This window comes from Anomaloglossus baeobatrachus, chromosome 1 (genome assembly GCF_048569485.1).
Source record: "Anomaloglossus baeobatrachus isolate aAnoBae1 chromosome 1, aAnoBae1.hap1, whole genome shotgun sequence".
In the NCBI taxonomy this organism is placed as follows: Eukaryota; Metazoa; Chordata; class Amphibia; order Anura; family Aromobatidae; genus Anomaloglossus; species Anomaloglossus baeobatrachus.
In genome coordinates, this window is record NC_134353.1 from 701,110,770 (window position 1) to 701,133,011 (window position 22,242).

Sequence of the window (22,242 nt, forward strand, 5' to 3'; positions counted from 1 at the left end):
ATTAAAAAAAAATACAAACCCGCATACGGATCCAATTATTTTGATACACAGCAAAGACAAGCGCACAGCTGGGGGCTGCAGCCTGTAGTCGTATGCTTTATCTGTGCTGGGTATCATTATATGGGGGGGACACTACGCCAAATATTTTATTTATTTTTATACCACGATATGGACCCGCAGACAGCGCCTGTGATTGGTTATAGTCAGATGCTGTCACACAGGCTGGGGAGCGTGTCTGACTGCAGCTAATCACAGACGCCAGTGGGTGGAGAAAACAGTGCATATGGATGAGCAATAATGAGCAGCCCAGGAAGTGAAGGAGAGGCCGTGGGAGCAGTTACATCCATGCAAGTGCCTTTGAAGTAAGAAGAGCTTACTTCATGCTTACTTTCTTTATTTTTCCTTTATTATTTTTTTTTTAATTTCTAAGATTGCTGGAGTCGGATCAACAACCGGAATCCCGGGACCCGGTCTGGCACTCTGGTACATTTGTAACAGCATGGATCCAGACATTTACAGTCCGGGTCTGCCCATCACTACTTGGCAGGTATAGGGCGACATATGGCAGGATGAGGAGTTAGTGCAGGTTGAGAATAGATAAGGACGGGGCTAGAATGTGAAAAGTCAAATTTGGTTTTGTTGAAATCTCTGCAGTTGTGACTAGAGAAGTTGTCATGTCAGTCAAGGCCAGATGGAAAAGACAGGAAAATTGAACTACTCGATCAGAAAAAATGTCATCTGTAAGCCATGTAATATATAACTGTACTGTAATCACTTGTATGGTCTGTAGGACTTTTATCTACCACTATATAATCACTGTATGGAGGTAATATAATTTCTAGTCTTTGTATAGAGATGTATTTTCAGCCTGGTCATCTGTTGAGGTTCTCGTATACCTATAATTAGGATGCACCACTGTAGTTGTAACCAGGGCCCACTCAGAAGTCCCCCCCCCCAGCTGAACCCCTAGCTATGCCTCTGGATCACATGGTTAAATTACATCAGTACCACCATCTTGATTTCTATGGTTGAAAGGCTCTGGTTGAACATGGTTGAACATCTCTAAGCAACAGGGAACATTGAGATTTGGAAGTAGCACGGATAGCGTGGGCTGGGACAAAGCAAGAAAGTACAAAGCATTTAATAAATGTTAACATATAGAGGTCATTGTCTGGCCTTTTAGAATTTGCAAAAACCTGTGGGAATTATAAAAAAAAGTAAAAAATAAAAAAATTTGCAATAGGCTGAAAAGCTGAGCTCACTCTGTAAATAATAATTATTAATGATTATTAATGTAGGCAACGAGATTCTGAATCTAGCAATGTATCACTTAGATTACTTGGTTCTGACACAATCAGAGCTTATAGATTTATCCATGTAGCACAGTACAGGGAGCTGTCCCCACCACACCAGGCTCTCAATAGAAATTGCACATTAACAGTGAGGTGTCAATCAGAGGAGGGGGCGTGTCGTACTGTCCTGTGTGTGTGACATTGTAGTCCAAGCAATGATAATCACTAAGTGATAAAGACTATAGTTTAAGTAAACAACAGCACACAGCCTAATAGGAGAGGTATAGTTGTTTAACCCCTATAGCATGCTGTCCTTAGATTACATAGAAAATTCCTCAGATATCCTTTAAAGGAGTGGTTCACTACTCAGCACAGTGGCCAAACTTCACTGTAAGCCTCATAGAGAAGGCTTTTTTCAAATACCTTGTTTAGTAAATTCTGCCTCTGAGCGGCATTCCCATCATGCGACCCTTGGGCTCCATGAACTCTGAGATCTGGTGATGTCATGTTGACTTCCAGTTGACCCGACATCACCGAGGCGGGCTCTAGTCTTCCTGAGTGATTGAGCTGTGGGCGGTGTTTCACCGCTCGTCACAGCCCAACATCGCTCCTGCATGCAGTGCTCTGCAGCGAAGTAGAGAGCGTGCGAGATGCTGGGCTGTGATGAGCGGTGAAACTCCACCCACAGCTCAGTCACTCGCGGAGACTGGGGCCCACCTCGGTGATGTGAGGAAACTGGAAGTCAACGTGACATCACCGGATCTTAGAGGTCACGGAGTCCAGGGGTCACATGATGGGGATGAGCAGACCGCAATAGTGCCGCTGGAAGGCAGAATTTACTAAACAAGGTAGTTGAAAAAAGCCTCCTCTATGAGGCTTACAGAGATGTATGGCCACTATGCTAAGTAGTGAACCATCTCGTTAAGGGTTGTATTTTATGTATATTTTTATAATCTTTTCTAAAACCTAACCTGGAGGTAATATGATAGGTCTCACTAAAGAGTTATACCCAGCTCCAAATGTGATAGCGGATAACTGTATAGTAGAAAATCTGTTTTCTTGCCAAACATGGTGAATTGGGTTCCTAGTATGGAAAAAGGTATGTATATAAAAAAAAGATTATGCTAAGAAGCTTGAATCCTTGTGGGCTCCTTGGTTAGAATGACCTGGGTTGACTCAACTTTGACTGAAGTGACATGGTTTTCTTTTTATATGTAGCTGGTATTTCTTAAAAAAAGTTATATTTTGTGTTCTTTTTATCTTTAAATTTATTGGACCAATGTGTGTTGTGAATGCGTTTTATTAAAGTTGGTATCAATGGACTCGCAGGACCTGGTCCATTGGCCATATCATTAATCTGTAGCCGCTAGATAGGGGCTTGGAGAACTGTCTCTAATTTACGTCTTTTCTTTAGCTGCCCTTGTTAAATGTCACTGTTATTATTATTTATTTAGTTATAGAGCACCATTGATTCCATGGTGCTGTACATGAGAAGGGGTTACATACAAAATACAGATATACGGTAAGTTACATGACACAGACTGGTACAGAGGGGAGAATGGGCCCTGCCCATGACGGCTTACATTCTAAAGGCATTACACAAGTGACGTCACACCAGGCTGGCAAATTAAAAGAATAGCCACAGATGTCGAGCGGTAGGAGGTGATCCTCAGGGCTCCTGTCCAGTGCCTACAGATATTGACAGGCGTGATGGACAGGGTCCTGCAAATCAATTCACTTCAACTCTAGTATCTAAATGTGGAATGTGTCTGGATAGTATTTTGTGCAGCTGTAGGTGGGAGTTGTTGGGGTGGAAAGCTTTAGTGTTAAAAGTGATAAAACTCAACAAGCATTCAAAAAAAATGCCTGAATAATGTAACTGCATTGTCTTAAAAAGTTATGGGGATATAGCTACAGTAAGCGCTAGCAATATACTAAACATACCTTGTTCCATAGCCCGGGCAACGAACACAGACTGCTGAATAGCTGTTTAAGATTGGTCTTACAAAGTCCTGTCCCTGTTCTTCTATAGCCGGGTCTGGCAGCTGCCTGGAAGACAGAGTTCAGATTCTTGAGAAATTAATGTTAAATATCAGTTTTCACATTAATGTTAAACACATTCCACCCAGAGAATCTGCCACCAACATTATTACATCTATGAACCTAGAATGAAATGTTGATTTCTTCTTACTGAACAGCACTAGAGGGAGCTCAGAGCACACAAGGATGGCACTAAGCAAAACACTGCACCAGGCCAGCAGCGGAATATACAAGGCATGTGCAGAGATGAGAATGCTAAAATATTTATTATGGGGCAATCAGACCCCAAAAGAAACGTCCAGTAGGGTGTTACTGGGGTTTTATATATTACCTATGATCATTAGGAACATCATATGTGTAATAGTCCAAGAAGTAAGAGATTATAGTTGACATGTGATTTGTAACGCATAAATCTATCTAAAATATCTGTAATTTCCAGAGAAATTATACTTTCTAACCTGCACAAGGCTCATATAATAATCCATTTATTAAAGATAGAAGATGTACATAGTATACAGTACTGAGATCACAGCTCCATACACTGTGGATTCAGCCCTCATTCACTTCAATAGGAGCTAACCTGCAGCACGTGAGAATAGCCCCTGTACAGTCCCCGCTGATTGGTGAGGATGATGGTCATCAAACCCCCACCAATGTGATATCGATGACCCATCCTAAGGGGCACTTTGCACACTGCGACATCGCAGGTGCGATGTCGGTGGGGTCAAATTGAAAATGACGCACTTCCGGCATCGCATGCGACATCGCAGTGTGTAAAGGCTGGATGATACGATTAACGAGCGCAAAAGCGTCGTAATCGTATCATCGGTGCAGCGTCGGCGTAATCCATGATTACGCTGACGCGACGGTCCGATGTTGTTCCTCGCTCCTGCGGCTTCACACATCGCTGTGTGTGAAGCCGCAGGAGCGAGGAACGTCTCCTACCGGCCTCACTGCGGCTTCCGTAGGATATGCGGAAGGAAGGAGGTGGGCAGGATGTTTACATCCTGCTCATTTCCGCCCCTCCGCTCTGATTGGCTGCCTGCCGTGTGACGTCGCAGTGACGCCGCACGACCCGCCCTCTTAACAAGGAGGCGGGTCGCCGGCCACAGGGACGTCGCACGGCAGGTGAGTGTGTGTGTGAAGCTGGCGTAGCGATAACTTTCGCTACGCCAGCTATCACCACATATCGCTGCTGCGACGGGGGCGGGCACTATCGCACTCGGCATCGCAGCATCGGGCTGCGATGTCGTAGTGTGCAAAGTGCCCCTAAGTCTAGGTCATCAATATCAAAGTCCTGGAAAACCCCATATAGGCTGCAAGGCTTGGATCACATCACTTTTTTTGTCAAAATAACTTAGAACCAGATAAGCTCTGTTTTAAAGCCACCTCCCCAAATTCACAACAAAAAAATGTGGATTTAACCCAACAGCAATGGAAGACAAATACAACATATTATTGGATGGGATTCTCAAGGCAGGAAGACGGGTTAGAGCAGAGGTCTCAAACACGCGGCCCGAGGCTGCTTGTTGTGGCCCGCAGACCCAGTGACGATCGTGGCCCTATGCCGGGGGTCGGCACCGGCAGTGTTTTACTACAGTTGAATCATTTGTGATGCCGCGCAGAGGAGCTGTCTGCGCTATGCCAATGGCTGCCGCCCGCCAATCAGATGAAAGGCGGTGATGTCGCTGTATGACTTCACCTCCTTGCATCTGATTGGCTGGTGGCAGTCCTTGGTACAGTGTAGACATCTCCTCTGCGCGTTACCGCAAATGAGTCAACTGTAGTAAAGCCTGCCGATGCCGACCGTTGGATAGGGCCACGTTCGTCACTGGCCGCAACAAACAGGTAAGGTACGTGCCCACGATCAGGACCCGCTGCGTCCTGGACACGGCGGGTCCTGACCTGCGGGGCCGCAAGTACCCCCCACAGGATACCGCAGCTGCCCATGCCTGTGGTCAGGGTTCAGGGCGTTGCGGTCTCCTTGCTGTGTTCTCCCTAGGGAGGGTGCATGCGACTCCGCAGCAAAGAACTGACATGCTGCAGCCTCTGAAAGTTGCACCGCAGGTCAGTTTTCGCCATGGGCCGCACGTGCACAGTGAAATGGGATTTCTAGAAATCCCATCCACTCTGCTTATACTGTACATTGCAGCGTTTTGGATGCAGCTGAAACACGCTGTATCCAAACCGCTGTGAACACTGATCATGGGCACACAGCTTAATAAGAGGGAACGGAGGAAAGGTGAAGAGAATTTTTTTTTGCGTAAAGGATGGGCACAATACTACTTGGCATAATACTACAGGGCACAAAGATGGGCACAATACTACTGGGCACAATACCATAAGGATGAGCACATTACTACTGGGCACAATACTACAAAGATGAGCACAATACTACTGGGTACAATACTACAATGATGAGCACGATACTACTGGGCACAATACTACTGGGCACAAGGATGAGCACAATACTACTCGGCACAATACTACTAGGCACAAGCATGGGCACAATACCACAAGGATGAGCACAACACTACAGTGCACAATACCACAAGGATGAGCACAATACTACTGGGCAAAATACTATAAGGATGAGCACAATACTAAAAGGATGAGCACAATACTACTGGGCACAATACTACTGGGCACAATGATGGGCACAATACCACAAGGATGAGCACAATACTACAGGGCACAAGGATGGGCACAATACCACAAAAATGGGCACAATACTACAAGGATGTATAGAAAAAGAAATTAAATCACTAAAATTGTCACTTTGTCATGCAAAGAATGCGGCCCCTCTCAATTTCTTTTTTTCTATATGCGACCCATACATCCAGCTGAGTTTGAGACCCCTGGGATAGAGGGTAAGAAGTATAATTCATGCCATATTGCATGATTTTTGATAAAAAAATATATATAAAAGGAAAAATTTGAAGAACTACTTCTTTGCAAAGGTTCTCCACATAAAAACTTTGTCATTTTAATGGTCTGTTAATTTTCCCATGGAACGTACATCTAAAAACGGTCCTTGCTAAAATGTGTCTACATGTTTTTATAATATAGCAAGTCTGGGGTTAATTGCTGCACCTTGTAAATAGACTATATCAAATACAGTTCATTCAATAATAACTTTTTGGCTTGTTACAGGAAAAAAAAAGGTTTCTTGGCTGCAGCATGAAAACTTTGGCATGTCAGTACAGTTCTGTAGGGAAGCCACAGACTATAGGAAGAAACCCGAACAGAAGCAATCACTGCGGACTGCATTTCTGCTTAGTTTGATCTAGTAACCTTGCTACTTTTAGAAAAATTGGCCTTCTTGAGACCAGGTATAAGAATTGCTGCTATGGCACTTTCATACGAAAATGTAGGTCGTTTTGTTCTTACGGTTCTTCATTATTCATCACTTTAATGAGCTTCTGTACTAGGTCTTCTCTGGCAATGTCCTGGCTCTTTTTGATGATATCAGCAAAAAGATTCTTCCCATGTTGGAGTTTCTTCCAAGGGGTATCTAGCAGGCTGCAGCTCAAGCCATATAGTCCTGTGGGAGATATTAAGAGTAACATAAAAGTGAAATACTGCCCCAACAGATAGAAATCTATAGAGAAGCTTCAGTGCCTTATTATTATGTGACTATTGTCTCAGTTACACATTCTACAATGCAGAATATATATATATATATATATATATATATATGTGTGTATATACTGTATATATATAGTCATCATGTGCATTTTTAATATTGTAAATGTTACAATGGACATAAAGAAAATTAGTAAATGTTCAGTAAATTTCACTTACACAGTTTGTAGCAGAGGAACATAAAGTACAAAGGAGAAAGTAGCACTACAACATCATCATGATAAAGCTTTGTATGTTAAAAAAAAAGGCCAGTGAGATGTCACACTGATTTTATATGGAGGAATACCGGTGGAGCATTGAGGATCTAATAATTGGACAATTGTCTTCAAATTGTTTTTCCACTACTACGATATTGATGACCCATACTTGGGATAAGACATCAATATCAGATCAATGGTGGTTCGACATCCTCTACTACCACTAATCAGCATAACAGTGCACAGATGGGAACATCTTCACATGGTTTAGGCTGCCCCTGAGTGCTGCAGATCAGCTCATATTGAACTAATGAAATTTGCAGTACTGGGAAAGACAACTAAAGAGTAGGACAGAGTGGTCGTATTCTGCTCTGCACACTTTTTAAATCCATTCTCTGCCTAAGCGGGTGATAGATTTATTGAGGGGGGAGTCTGGGTGTCAGACTCCCAGTGATCTGATATTGATGACCTATCTATCCTAAAGGCCCTGTCACACACAGAGATAAATCTTTGGCAGATCTGTGGTTGCAGTGAAATCATGGACATATTGTTCCATTTGTACACAGCCACAAACCTGGATCTGATTGTCCACAATTTCACTGCAACCACAGATCTGTCGCAGATTTATCTCTGTGTGTGACAGGGCCTTTAGATGTCATTAAGACTGCTTTCATACATCCGGTTTTTGCAGAGAAATCTGGATGTATGAAAGCAATCCGGCGCTTTGCAGAAAAAACACATCCGTTTTTTTTTTTTGCCGCTGGGTGCGGTTTTTCCTTATAGACTTTTATTAGTGCCGGATTGTGCCGCAAGTACTTGCGTTTGATCTGTTTTTTGTCGGTTGCGGCAAAAATCGTCACTCCAGCGGCTGCACAGGACGCAGAGAGGAACATTTTTTGTCAGTGGCAAAAAAACGCATAGCGCCGGGTGTGGCGCTGTGCGGCATGGGGAATAATGAAAGTCTATGCACGCCGAATCCGGTGGCATGCATCAAACGCCGGAAGCATGTACTGGATTCGGTTTTTACTTCTGAGCATGCCCAGAAGTGAGAAAAACATTGCTTGTCAGAAAATTTCACTCTCTCTCTCTGGCCTAAGAAAATCGGTGCGAGTGGAGTGCGATAAAACATCGCATTCCACTCGGACAAATTCTAGCCTGTGTGTCAGCGCATATGAGCGATTATTTTCTCAGTCCTAATCGGACCGAGAAAACAATCCCAGCATGCTGCGACTGTAATGCGAGACTTTTTTCTCTCGCACCCATTCAAGTGAATGGGGCGAGAAAAAAAATCGCACTGCACTCGCGGTACACCGGTGTACCGCGCGAGCAGAGCGAGAGTCGCAATAGCCGGCAACGGAGAAGAGAGGGAGATAAATCCCACCTTCCCCTCCTCCGTGCCGGCCCGCCCCTCCTGAGAGCCTGCTCGCCCCCTGCAGCTGTGGTCCGCTCTCACGGTCGGACCGCAGACGCAGGGACACTAGCATGACACTCGGCTCCTGCTGTGCTGCCAGCGCGAGCCGCGTGTCATGCAAGCATCGCAGTAGTGCCCCGTGTGGCCCCAGCCTTTCTCTCTCCCTCTCACAGACTCACTCACTCACTCTCACCGATCACCGGTCACACTCCTCTGGCGGCTTTTCCTAATTTGAAAATGCCGGCCGCCCATTATTCAATCTCGTATTCACTGCTTTCCCTGCCCACCGGCGCCTATGATTGGTTGCAGGCAGACACGCCCCCACGATGAGTGACGGCTGTCTCACTGCAACTAATCATAGCTGCCGGTGGGCGGGTCTATATCTTCCAGTAAAATAAATAAATAAATTAAAAAAATACGGCGTGCGGTCCCCTCCAATTTTGATACCAGCCAAGATAAAGCCACACGGCTGAAGGCTGTTATTCTCAGCATGGGGAGCCCCACGTTATGGGGAGCCCCCCACCCTAACAATATCAGCCAGCAGCCGCCCGGAATTGCCGCATCCATTAGTTGCGACAGTCCCGGGACTCTACCCGGCTCATCCCGAATTGCCCTGGTGCGGTGGCAATCATGGTAATAAGGGGTTAATCATGGCAGGCGTCTATGAGACACCCCCAATGATTAACCTGTAAGTGAAAGTAAATAAACACATACACCCGAAAAAATACTTTATTTGGAATAAAAGACAAAAAAACAACTTCTTTAACTATTTTATTAAAATCCCCAAATACCCCTCCAGGTGTGACGTAATCCAGAGGTCCCGCGACGATTTCAGTTCTGCTACATGAAGCTGACAGGAGCGGCAGTAGAACACCGCCGCTCCTCGGAGCTCCACGCAGCAACTGAAGGGAGTCGCGCTGTCAGCGGTGATGTCACTGAGGTAATGCCGGGGTGTGTGCGGTGATGATGATGAGTGCGGGACTGCCGGGGGGTGTGCGGTGATGATGATGAGTGCGGGAGTGCCGGGGTGTGTGCGGTGATGATGATGAGTGCGGGAGTGTCGGGGTGTGTGTGGTGATGATGCGTGCGGGAGTGTCGGGGTGTGTGCGGTGATGATGCGTGCGGGAGTGCCTGCATGTGCGGTGATGATGGGGTCTCTCTGTCTCTCTCAGCTTTAAAAAAAAAAAAGGATTCGTTTTTTTCCGGATCCGTCCCATCAGTTTTTACACACTCTGAGACTCCTATCAGCCGACTCCCATATCTACAGTGCCTTGCGAACGTATTCGGCCCCCTTGAATTTTTTACCCTTTTCCCACATTTCAGGATTCAAACATAAAGATAAAAATTTTATGGTGGACAATCAACAACAAGTGGGACACAATTGTGAAAGTAAACAAATTTTATTGCTTATTTTAAATTTTTGTAAGAATTAATAAACTGAAAATTGGGGCGTGCAATATTAATCGTCCCCTTTAAGCTAATACTTTGTAGCGCCACCTTTTGCTGCGATTACAGCTGCAAGTCGCTTGGGGTATGTCTCTATCAGTTTTGCACATCGAGAGACTGAAATTCTTGCCCATTCTTCCTTTGCAAACAGCTCGAGCTGAGTGAAGTTGGATGGAGAGTGTTTGTGAACAGCAGTTTTCAGCTCTTTCCACAGATTCAACTGGATTCAGGTCTGGACTTTGACTTGGCCATTCTAACACCTGAATACGTTTATTTGTGAACCATTCCATTGTAGATTTTGCTTTATGTTTTGGATCATTGTCTTGTTGGAAGACAAATATCTGTACCAGTCTCAGGTCTTTTGCAGACTCCAACAGGTTTTCTTCAAGAATGGTCATGTATTTGGCTTCATCCATCTTCCCATCAAATTTAACCATCTTCCCTGTCCCTGCTGAAGAAAAGCAGGCCCAAACCATGATGCTGCCACCATCATGTTCGACAGTGGGGATGGTGTGTTCAGGTTGATGAGCTGTGTTGCTTTTATGCCAAACATATCGTTTGGCATTGTGCCCAAATAGTTCGATTTTGGTTTCATCTAACCAGAGCACTTTCTTCCACATGTTTGGTGTGTCTCCCAGGTGGCTTGTGGCAAACTTTAAATGACACTTTTTATGGATATCTTTAAGAAATGGCTTTCTCCTTGCCACTCTTCCATAAAGGCCAGATTTGTGCAGTGTATGACTGAGCGTTGTCCTATATACAGACTCTCCCACCTCAGCTGTAGATCTCTGCAGTTCATCCAGAGTGATCATGGGCCTCTTGGCTGCATCTCTGACCAGATTTCTCCTTGTTTGAGATGAAAGTTTGGATGGACGGCCGGGTGTTGGTAGATTTGCAGTGGTATGATACTCCTTCCATTTCAATATGATCGCTTGCACAGTGCCTCTTGGGATGTTTAAAGTTTTGGAAATCTTTTTGCAACCAAACCGAACTTTAAACTTCTCCACAACAGTATCACGGACCTGCCTGTTGTGTGCCTTGGTCTTCATGATGCTAGCTGTGCTTTAAACAGAACACTGAGACTATAACGGAGCAGGTGCATTTATACGGAGACTTCATTACACACAGGTGGATTATATTTATCATCATCAGTCATTTAGGACAACATTGGATCATTCAGAGATCCTCAATGAACTTCTGGAGTGAGTTTGCTGCACTGAGAGTATAGGGGACGAATAATATTGCACACCCCACTTTTCAGTTTTTTTATGTTTTACAAAAATTTAAAATAAGCAATAAATTTCATTCACCTTCACAATTGTGTCCCACTTCTTGTTGATTATTCACCATAACATTAACATTTTTATCTTTATGTTTGAAGCCTGAAATGTGGCAAAAGGTTAAAAATTCAAGGGGGCTGAATACTTTTGCAAGGCACTGTATGTATGTAAGACAGGAAATTAGAATGGAGTGTCTGATCCATCGAGGCAGGGAAAGAAGACTGCTTGTGTTATACTATAAATGAATTGTCATGTCTCAATAATAAAATATAGCATTGATAAGTGTGCAGTTGGTTCAACCAACACTTTCTTCTTTGCCATATATATTACTGAAAAATTTTGCTGAATTGAACATTTGTGGAAAAAACATTTGTAATGCACTAAAATTAAAAAAGCAAATATTTTATTTGCTCGCTGTTCACCTCAGCTCGTATTTCTGCATTACAGTTTCCATCACCATCACGAGTACTATAAATGCTATCAGACAATCTCCTGCGTCATGTCTTAGCACTCTGAACTCAAGCCTGTCACCTCAAATACAACAGGACCAGAGTTGCATACACAATGCACTTGACTGTCTTTGGAGAACCACAGTTAACCATTAAATGTCAGTCAGTGCTTTCAAGTGTAACAGAAAGAGGAATGACAATATGTAATGGATCAGCATGGGATATATTTCAAAAGGCAGCAAGTAAAAGAAGCCTCTGATTTGGGAGTAAATTGCAACAACAGGGGACATCCGTGATGGAATGTGAAGCAATCACAAGAAAATCCATATTGGTTTTGAACCTTCTTTTCCTCATCTATTGGAGTCGGATAACATTTTGCACTTGAATGTGTTTTCAATGGCTCCCCAGCTAATCTTGCATTATTAGGTATGCTACAAAGATACAGAGCATAGAGGGAACTAGACTAGGCTGTAACAAAGAACTTGTCAGGCGACAGTCTGCATTAACCCTTCCCCCAACCGTCAAACAATCCAAACAACCATAATCCTTTTTTTAAGCCTTCCTGTGAAGATTTATTTTTATAAACCTGTGTATATGTGCATGCAGTGTAGGGAGTGGGTGTTAATATACTCACCTACTGCCTTCTCTGGGATCCAGTGCCGCTCTGCTCCTCTTCTCAGTGACATCACCGCTATCAGGCTCACTCTATGCATGATGCCAGAAGTCTCTTTTACAATGTAAGTCTATGAGTCTCGTTCTGACACTTCATAGACTTACATTGTAAAAGCCACTTCCATGTCATATAGAGCTCAGTGTACGGAGTATGTGTTAATATACTCACCTACTGCACCTTCACAGGGATCTAGTGCCGCTCTGCCCCTCTTCTCAGCGACGTCACAGCTCTTCAGACTATCTGGCTCACTCTCTGTCAGACAAAAGTCTCGTTTAGAATGTAAAATCTATGAGTCTCGGTCCGACGCTCCATAGATTTACATTGTAAAAGCCACTTCTATATCATGTAGAGCACAATGTGACCCGGGGAGACTGAAGAGTCAGGAGTATGAAAGAGTATGGACCCGGCACAATATCCTTAAAAATCACTTGCATCCTTTATTGAAAAATGTCATTAAAAATCAGCCAACAAACGCATTGCACCAAGCGTGATACAGAAAAACTTAACGCGTTTCGGACATAGTATTAAAAACAAGTAAGTCCTTAATCATAAGTTACCTGTATAGAGCTAATATCAGAGTATATATGTGTATCTGCCAGTGAAAAGGAAATTCTGAGAGACTGATGAGTGGTGACGTCACTAAGAAGAGGAGTAGAACAGCGTTGTACACTGGAGACAGCAGTGGTGGGTGAGTATATTAATACACACACTGTACTACATTTCCAAATACACAGGTTTATGGGCACACTTTTTTATTGGCACTTGAATATTGTTGGTTCAGGCTAAGGTTATATGGTATCAGCGACGTGTCATGTGACAATGAGATTGTGGTGTCAAATTGTGACATTGCATCTAATAATTTTCTACAGTGTCGCATTGTGTCATGCAGCGTATCTTGACTGTGACACAGTGACAAACGTTTCCATATGTGATGCATTTTCTGTTATCGGTAGCAAGTCAAATGCGAATCATTTGCTATAGACTTTAATGCAAGTTGTATGTGACTTGTCTACAATTTGGCTATACTGTATATTACAGCAAAATCACAGTTGTATAATAGTCACGTGACAGCAATTTGCAGACAATTAACAGATATTTTTGATTGCGTGACTTGTCTGGGAACGGCTGTCGCGTGACACATGTAGCTCAGCTTGAGAGGGTTTATTTGCTTATAAAAAAGGTTTTCTATTTTCTGCCCAGAAACTGAACCACATAGGTTTATGACTAAAGTCTGGTATTGCAATTCAAAAATGCTAAAAAAACCTCCGGCACACTGAATGAAAGTCTGACAAGAAAATGATGATCAAAAATGTAAATTTATGTGTGCGTAGGCATAAGAAAAATAAGTCTCTAAGTTTTTTTTTTTAGCATTTTTGGACTTTATTTTCTTCCAAGCACCTATTAGTACTTATAGTTGAGCCAGGTTTAACCCCTTTTTTGTGGTATTGCAATTTAGCCTTGCTGACTTGATTGGAACCAAGATAAAATACCAGAAATCCGAAATATGTCTGATTGAAGAAACAAAAAAAAATTCACAAAACCTTTTTACAAATGTCATACAATCCTTTTAAGACTAAAGCTATACAACAACATATGTATGTATCAGTATGCGCAAATGACCGTTCTGCATCCTCCCACTACATAACAGACAGGGTAGCAAGACTTTGCCTCTTTATATCACTAGGTAGCGGAAGCCTAAGGCTATGTTCACACAGAATTTTTTGAGACATTAAAAAACCACAAGTTTTCCAAGTGGAAGCTGCTTCAGGAAACCCTCCCTTTATGGGTGAGTTTTTCTTTTCCTAAAGCATTTCCTGAAAACAAAATTTCATCAGGCATTATTTTGAGGAGTTTACATTTCTGAGGAGTATTTGTAATGTATCTACTCAAAAAAAGCCTCCAAAAATAACCTGACTGTGATGATACATGAAGAATTGTGTAAGGTTAAGTTCCCACAATGAGTTTTTGATGAGTTTGTAATACAAAAATAGCAGCATTTTACAATTCCAGCAAAGAGGATGGGATTTATAGAAATCTCATGACCACTGGGCTTTTTTTCCTACTGCATAAATTGACCTACGGCATATTTTTGAAATCCAAATCAGTTTCTCTTGTGAGTATGCTGAGCTTGAAGTGTGGCTTTTCCCTATAGAATTGCATTGCATAGATGTGAAAAATCATCAGGTAAAAAAAGCATTTGTGTTTTTTGTGCATTTCTGCTGTTGAAACACTATAAAGGCTTGTAATCCACAAATGCTGTATAAAGTTTTGTGAAAGCCAAATACCATAAACTATCAGAAACAAAGCATTTTTATTTAACACATGGCATACCAAAAAGACACAAAAACTGCACATCAAAACATGATAAAAACACATGCATAAAAACCACCCAAACCACAATGAAAAAAATGCAGGTACACTAATTTACCTAATAGGTGCAGAAATGCTGCAAAAATGTGTAAAATCAAAAGCTTACAAAATACTCATTGTGGCAATTAAGCCAAAGGTTTTTTCCTGAATTGTTTTTTTAAGCCCCCTTTTTTAACAACCCTTTGATGTGCCTCCCAAAAATCCTATGCATTAAAAAAGCCTAAATATTTGGAGTTAAGTCCAATACTTTACCGTAAAAGTAACAGTTAAGTCATTGGGTGCCTTTTGCATTCCTTAAATACTGGCTTTTTGGAAAACTGTGCTCCAATACAGTGATGACTTAGATGCATATGCTGCAAAACTATCAGTGTAAATAAAGAGTGTCCAGAAACCTGAACTAATTCAGGTGTGCCTAAACCTATTTCCCAACTTCAAGGGTTTATCCCATCTTCACAAATGATCTCATACCTACAAGAAAAGTCATACTTTCCTGTGAATAGGACATCTGAGATCTTCACTAAATCAGAGAATGAGGCTTAAGGCCACTTTACACGCTGCGACATCGCTCAAGCGATATCGTTGGGGTCACGGAATTTGTGACGCACATCCGGCCGCTTTAGCGATGTCGTTGCGTGTGACACCTATGAGCGATTTTGAATCGTCACAAAAACGTTCAAAATCGCTCATCGGTGACATACCCCCCTATTCTCGATTATCGCTGCTGCTGCGTGTACGATGTAGTTCGTCGCTCCTGCGGCAGCACACATCGCTATGTGTGACACCGCAGGAACGAGGAACCTTACCTTACCTGTGGCCGCCTGCAATGAGGAAGGAAGGAGGTGGGCGGGATGTTACGCCCCACTCATCTCCGCCCCTCCGCTTCTATTGGGCGTCTGCTTAGTGACGTCGCTATGACGCCGAACGAACCGCCCCCTTTGAAAGGAGGCGGTTCGCCGGTCACAGCAACGTCGGTAGGTAGGTAAGTAGTGTGATGGGACTGAGCGATGTTGTGCGCCACAGGCAGCGATTTGCCCGTGTCGCACAATTGATGGGGGCGGGTACGTACAGTAGCGATCTCGGTACCAATATTGCAGCGTGTAAAGCAGCCTTTTGAAATGCCCCATTAGACATGATCGATGTCACAGCTCCATTCATTGTCTATTAGACTGCCAAAAATAGCAGAGTGCTGTATATGGCTAATCCTGCCCATACCATATGCTTTTAAATAGGTGACAAGTTTTCAAGATGGAAACAACCACTTAAATAGACATAATAGTAAGTATCAGCCCAAGGATTGTATTAAGACTGTTGGGCCATGTGCACACACTGTGTTTTTGATGCGTTTTTGTCACAAATCTGCATGTCTGTCCAAATGCCAGCAAAGTCAATGAGAATTCTTAAATGTTGTACACAGGTTGCTTATTTTTTCCTTGCCGATTTGGTGCAGAAAATAATTTGCAGCATGTAAATTTTTTTTGCCTCCATTCTTCAGCCCTTGTACGCATTGACTTCATTATGCAAAATGCATGGCAAAAAGGCACAGCGTATCATCTTACAATTAGCACCATATAGTAATTTTGACCAACATCTTGTAGTAATGTTCCCATCCTGGTCCTCATCTTTTAGTAATGTCCCCCATCCTGTTCCCTTTCTTATAGAAATATGCCCATTCCTTGACCCATTCTGTAGTAATGTGCTCATCCTTGTCCACTTGTAGTAATGATTCCATCTTTGTTCCCATATTATAGTAGTGTGGCCATCCTTGTCCGCATCCTGTGTTAATGTGCCCATCCTGGTCCCCATCCTATAGTAATGTGTCCATCCTTGCTCCTTTTAGTAATGTGCCCATCTTTGTCTCCTTGTAGTAATGTACGCATCCTTGACCCCATCCTATAATAATGTGCCCATCCTGGTCCTCATCCTGTAGTATTGTGCCCATCCTGTAATAATGTGCCCATGCTGGTTCCCATCCTGTAGTAATGTGCCCATCCTTGACCCCATCCTCTAGTAATGTGCTGCATCCTGGTCCCCATCCTGTAATACTGTGCCCATTCTGGTGCCCATCCTGTAGTAATGTGCACATCCTTGTCCCCATCTTTTAGCAATGTGCCGATCCTGGTCCCCATTCTGTAGTAATGTGCCACATCCTGTAGTATCATGTCCATTCTGGTCCCCGTCCTGTAGTATTGTGCCCACCCTGGTCCCCATCCTGAAGTAATGTGCCCATCCTTGTCCCCTTGTAGTAATGTGCCCATCCTTGACCCCGTCCTGTAGTAATGTGCCCATCCTGGTCCTCATCCTGTACTATTGTGCCCATTCTGGTCTCCATCCTGTTGTATTGTACCTATCCTAGTTCCCATCCTGTAGTAATGTGCACCATTCTTGTCCCCATTATGTAGTAATGTGGCCATCTTGGTCTCCATCTTGTAGTAATGTGCCGATCCTGGTCCCCATTCTGTAGTAATGTGCCCCATCCTGTAGTATCATGTCCATTCTGGTCCCCGTCCTGTAGTATTGTGCTCACCCTGGTCCCCATCCTGAAGTAATGTGCCCATCCTTGTCCCCTTGTAGTAATGTGCCCATCCTTGACCCCGTCCTGTAGTAATGTGCCCATCCTGGTCCTCATCCTGTACTATTGTGCCCATTCTGGTCTCCATCCTGTTGTATTGTACCTATCCTAGTTCCCATCCTGTAGTAATGTGCACATCCTTGTCCCCTTGTAGTAATGTGCACCATTCTTGTCCCCATTATGTAGTAATGTGGCCATCTTGGTCTCCATCTTGTAGTAATGTGCCGATCCTGGTCCCCATTCTGTAGTAATGTGCCCCATCCTGGTCCCCATCCTGTAGTATTGTGTCCATTCTGGTCCCCATCCTGTAGTATTGTGCCCATCCTGGTACCCATCCTGAAGTAATGTTCACATCCTTATCTCCTTGTAGTAATGCACTCATCCTTGACCCCATCCTATAGTAATGTGTCTGTCCTGGTCCTCATCCTGTAGTATTGTGCCCATTCTGGTTCCCATCCTGTAGTATTTTGCCCATTCTGGTCCCCATCCTGTAGTAATGTGCCCATCCTGGTTCCCATCCTGTAGTAATGTACATGTCTTTCTCTGCTTGTAGTAATGTGCCCATCCTTGACCCCATAATGCAGTAATGTGCCCAACCTGGTCCTCATCTTCTAGTAATGTGCTCTATCCTGGTCCCCATCCTGTAGTATGGTGCCCATCCTGATCCCCATCTTCTAGTAATGTGCTCATCCTTGTCCTCTTGTAGTAATGTGCCCCATCCTGTAGTAATGTGTCCACCTTTGTCTCCATCCTACAGTAGTGTGGCAATCCTTGTCCGCATCCTGTGGTAATGTGCCTATCCTGGTCCCCTTCCTGTGGTAATGTGCCTATCCTGGTCCCCATCCTGTGATAATATGCCCATCCTTGTCCCCTTGAAATACTGTGCCCATCCTTGTCCCTTTGTAGTAATGTGCCCATCCTGGTCCCCTTGTAGTAATGCGCCTATCCTGATGCCAATCCTGTAGTAATGTGTCCCATCCTTGCGCCCATCCTGTAGTATTGTGTCCAACCTGGTCCTCTAGTAGTAATGTGCCCATCCTGATCCCCATCCTGTAATATTGTTCCCAACTTGCTCTCTTGTAGTAATTTGCCCCATCCTTGTTCTCATCCTGTAGCAATGCCCTCATCCTATAGTAATGTCTCCATCTCTTGCCCCAAGTAGTAATGTGCCCATCCTTGTCCCCTTTTACTAACGTGCCCATGCTGGTGCTCTTCTTGTAGTAATGTCCCTTTTTCTGGTCCTCTTCTTGTAGTAATGCCTCATCCTATAGAAGTGTCACCTATTGTGCCATTCTTCACATACATACACACACACAATTATTCTCGCCTGTCCTCTGTTCCCTCAGTGTCCTCTCTCCTGCTTCTTGTGGCCTGCAGGCCCTTGGCCCCCTTGATGATAGCGGCGGGTGCAGGGGCTGCCGCAGTCAATGCTTTATTTCAGATGACTGATTTGCAGAGACAAGCTCTGTACACAGCTATTCCTATGTCAGCTGACGGCCAATTGGAGGCCAGCAAGTGACGTCATATGCAACTGCTGCTGGCCTGCCTGGCCAGCGGTAGCCATTGGACTAGCTGTGCACAGAGCTTATCTCTGCACAGCGCATGCAAATCAGTCATCTGAAATAAAACGCTGACTGTGGCTGCCCCCTGCACCGGCCACGATCATCAAGGGGGCCACAGGCCTGTGGGTCGCAAGAAGCAGTTTCAGGGGCCACATGTGGCCCACGTGTTTGAAATCCCTGCCTTAGACTATACATATAAGTGTAGAATTTATTTGTGAATTGTATTTGATCTGCATAAAATTCTGACTTTTAGATTATTAAATCTACGATTGTAACATAAGTGCACATGAAAGAAGATGTCATAAGCTGTGTGTGACTCTACGTATGTTGAGAACCATTTTTTAGAAATTATTGCATTCATTTTAAAATATTTTTATAAGCTAAAAATACAGAAGAAACAATAATCCCAATATTCACTATTATGGATGTAAATCTGAATTAGAAAAAGTTCATCTTTGATAAACGAGTTTTACCAACACTAAGACCTTAACATTTGCAGTTACCGAAATTTACTAATGACATCTCTGTAGCAGCAAATGGTATAAGCCATTATTTAAGAGTTTAATGAAGATAACTGGGAGATCATTACAGTCTAATGAGGGCACCAATTAAAGAATGCCACAAAGTTAAATAGGTCAGCCGATAACTGCATAGTTATGTCAACATAAATGGCTATTTCAGAAAGTCTATTTTTTTCCTAAACTACAGAATACAATACGCAGCGTAGCTTTTATTACACTAAATTTACTATTTATCAACTAGAATCATAGGAATAAATCTGCTGGGAGTACAAAACTCTCATTTGCAATACTTGCTATGTAACTAAGGCATTACTGGGACCTATAATGTGTAATCACTACTTACTGTATTGTATTAAGAAACATTAGTTGTTATGTGGCTACAAGGTATATTTTTAAAGTACCACTCCAGCATTATGTTTTTCAGCCTTGGAAAGGTGCTCTAAATGATAGCACCCTGTATTACATACACCCTCCAGCGGCTTCATAGTTTTTCGACGCAGCCCCATCTTATGACTGTACCTTCTGACTGCCCGGAAGTCAGAAGTTAGCTCACAAACTCCCAATACAAGTCTATGAGAGCTACAACAATGCTGTCATAGAGTTGTATGGAGTTGTGACCTCTGGCGTTCCACGAAACACTAGAGCTACTGGCAGGTCACAATTTGCTGAAGACTGATGGGAGCGATGCTGTAAAAAGATGAAGACGGCAGCAGGTGCATATATGACATGGGGCAGGGGACTTACATTTAAAGCACCACTCCAGCGCTGAAATAAAAAAAAATCTACAGTGGTGCTTTAAACAAATTGTTCCCTAACTAAAAAACCCCTTTTTAAATAAAGTAGTTCTTTTAAAATAAAAATAACATATACTACGTACCAGCATAATTCCAGTGATGACGGTGCCGGATATGCTGGGGATGGTGTGGAATTGTAAAGCCACATGAGGCCAGCACCTAAAGCGGCCGTTATAGGGTTTCTGCATTTTTACTTTCTTTGGATGAATGTCAGACAAGCGCAGGTGAAAGCACAGATTAATAGTGACTGCTGACTGGTTGCAGGGCTCATGTTGCATAACTGTACCATGCAAACACAGGCACACCTGGTACCGACATCGCACGAATAGCACCAGTGCGGGAAGTATTTGTTATTTTAATTTTGCTACTACTTGATTTAAAATGGGTTGTCCATGTTGTGGACAATTCCTTTAAATTAAAAGGGGTATTCCTACCCCAAATATTCATGGCATACTCAGAGAATATGCTTGGGCAACTGTTTTTAGTACTCCCATAAAAGTGTATTGACGGAACCATGCAAGCCGGCCACCTCTTCATTCACAGCTGGCTGAGATGTAACTGTTCTTGAGATGCATGCAGGGTGGGACCCTTATATACTGTGGATAAATGTCCTAAATTGGAATAACCATTAAAGGGTCTGCGCACTCAACAATCAATTGTACAGGCCTAATTGACAGTACTAAGCAAACCTTAGGTTCCTTGAATCAACAAACCATGGGAATGAATGTGTATTGTTGTGTCTCATGGAAAAAATATACAGTAGGAGGGGCAATACAAAAATCGATATGCTGGAAGCATACTTTGACTTAAGAGAAATACTGGCTAGAAATTTGTCAGTGCATCTACAAAAGGCAGGTCTTGTGGGGGTGATCCCGATAAGGCTGCAGTCACACTTGTGAGTGGCTCGTGCGAGTCTCGCATTGCATCACCCGGCACGGCTGCACACTCTACAGACACGAGCATCTCAGCTGCATAGAAATACATGCAGCCAAGCCACTCCTGTCAGGAGACTGTGCGGCTGTGCAGGGTGATGCAATGCGAGACTCGCACGAGCCACTCACAAGTGTGACTGCAGCCTTATCGGGATCACTCACAAGTGTGACTCCCACCTAAGAGACATACCTGCACCTAAACTATTCCAACACAGAGATCACTGGCAAATATCCAACTATGTTGCAAATAAATAGAATGTATAAATATATGCCGGCTCTCAAAGTGTAGTTAATTACCAGTTTATTACAATGTTGTTATATCAATAACAATTAATTATAAATTACCCTCAGGCATAAATGTGCAAACAAACCTACCAATATACTAATCCATGCAATTATCAAATATTGAGCTAACATCATCTGTTACATACATGGAGTGAGCAATGATATTTGCTGGGAAACACAGGTTTAATCGAGTTGCAAGGGCCCCGAAAAAAGAGGCAAGAACTTTTCATTTCTTAGATATAGTTTTTGTAATGTGAGGTGTTGCTTTTTTTTTTTTAATAAAAAACCTTTTATTGAAACATATCAAAATTGACACCATAACAATAAAAGCAGTATCATTGTACATCGCATACATATGAATTGCAAACATACATAACCATGTTTTACAGAAATATTTGAACCATATTAATTTTCAGCCCCCAACCCACCCATCCCCACCCTCATTTTCTGGTGTGCAACATACAGAACAAATGAAATAAACAGTAAATGTATGTAGAATATTGCATATTAAGTATCGTAGCAAATGAAATAGTTTAGGTTTATCAATGTATTAAGTTGAAAATCTCATCATTTGCCACAGTCTCGGATACAACTTGCAGGGCATCTAGTCCAGTCACTCCATTGTTTTACCAATTTAGCCGTTACTCCTCTTCTGATTTCTGCCTTTTTTTTCCATTAGGATTGTATTATTAATACAGCGAACTACTTTATCTATTGAGAGAGAACCATTTACCAACCAGTGTTTGGCAACAGATTTCCTTGTTTGATAGAATATT

The 22,242-nt window shown here is 43.0% G+C and overlaps 1 protein-coding gene across 2 annotated transcripts in view; it reads right to left on the reverse strand.

Annotated features, from left to right (window-relative positions):
• The window catches only part of TANGO2 (transport and golgi organization 2 homolog), a 285,769-nt gene that overhangs the window by 7,780 nt on the left and 255,747 nt on the right, over positions 1 to 22,242 (reverse strand). For both annotated transcript variants that reach the window (XM_075341767.1, XM_075341766.1), the window contains exons 7-8: positions 6,723 to 6,876; positions 3,237 to 3,341 (exon numbers count right to left, since the gene is read on the reverse strand). In XM_075341767.1, coding sequence (XP_075197882.1) covers positions 3,237 to 3,341; positions 6,723 to 6,876 — 259 coding nt within the window. The remainder of the gene's footprint in view (positions 1 to 3,236; positions 3,342 to 6,722; positions 6,877 to 22,242) is intronic.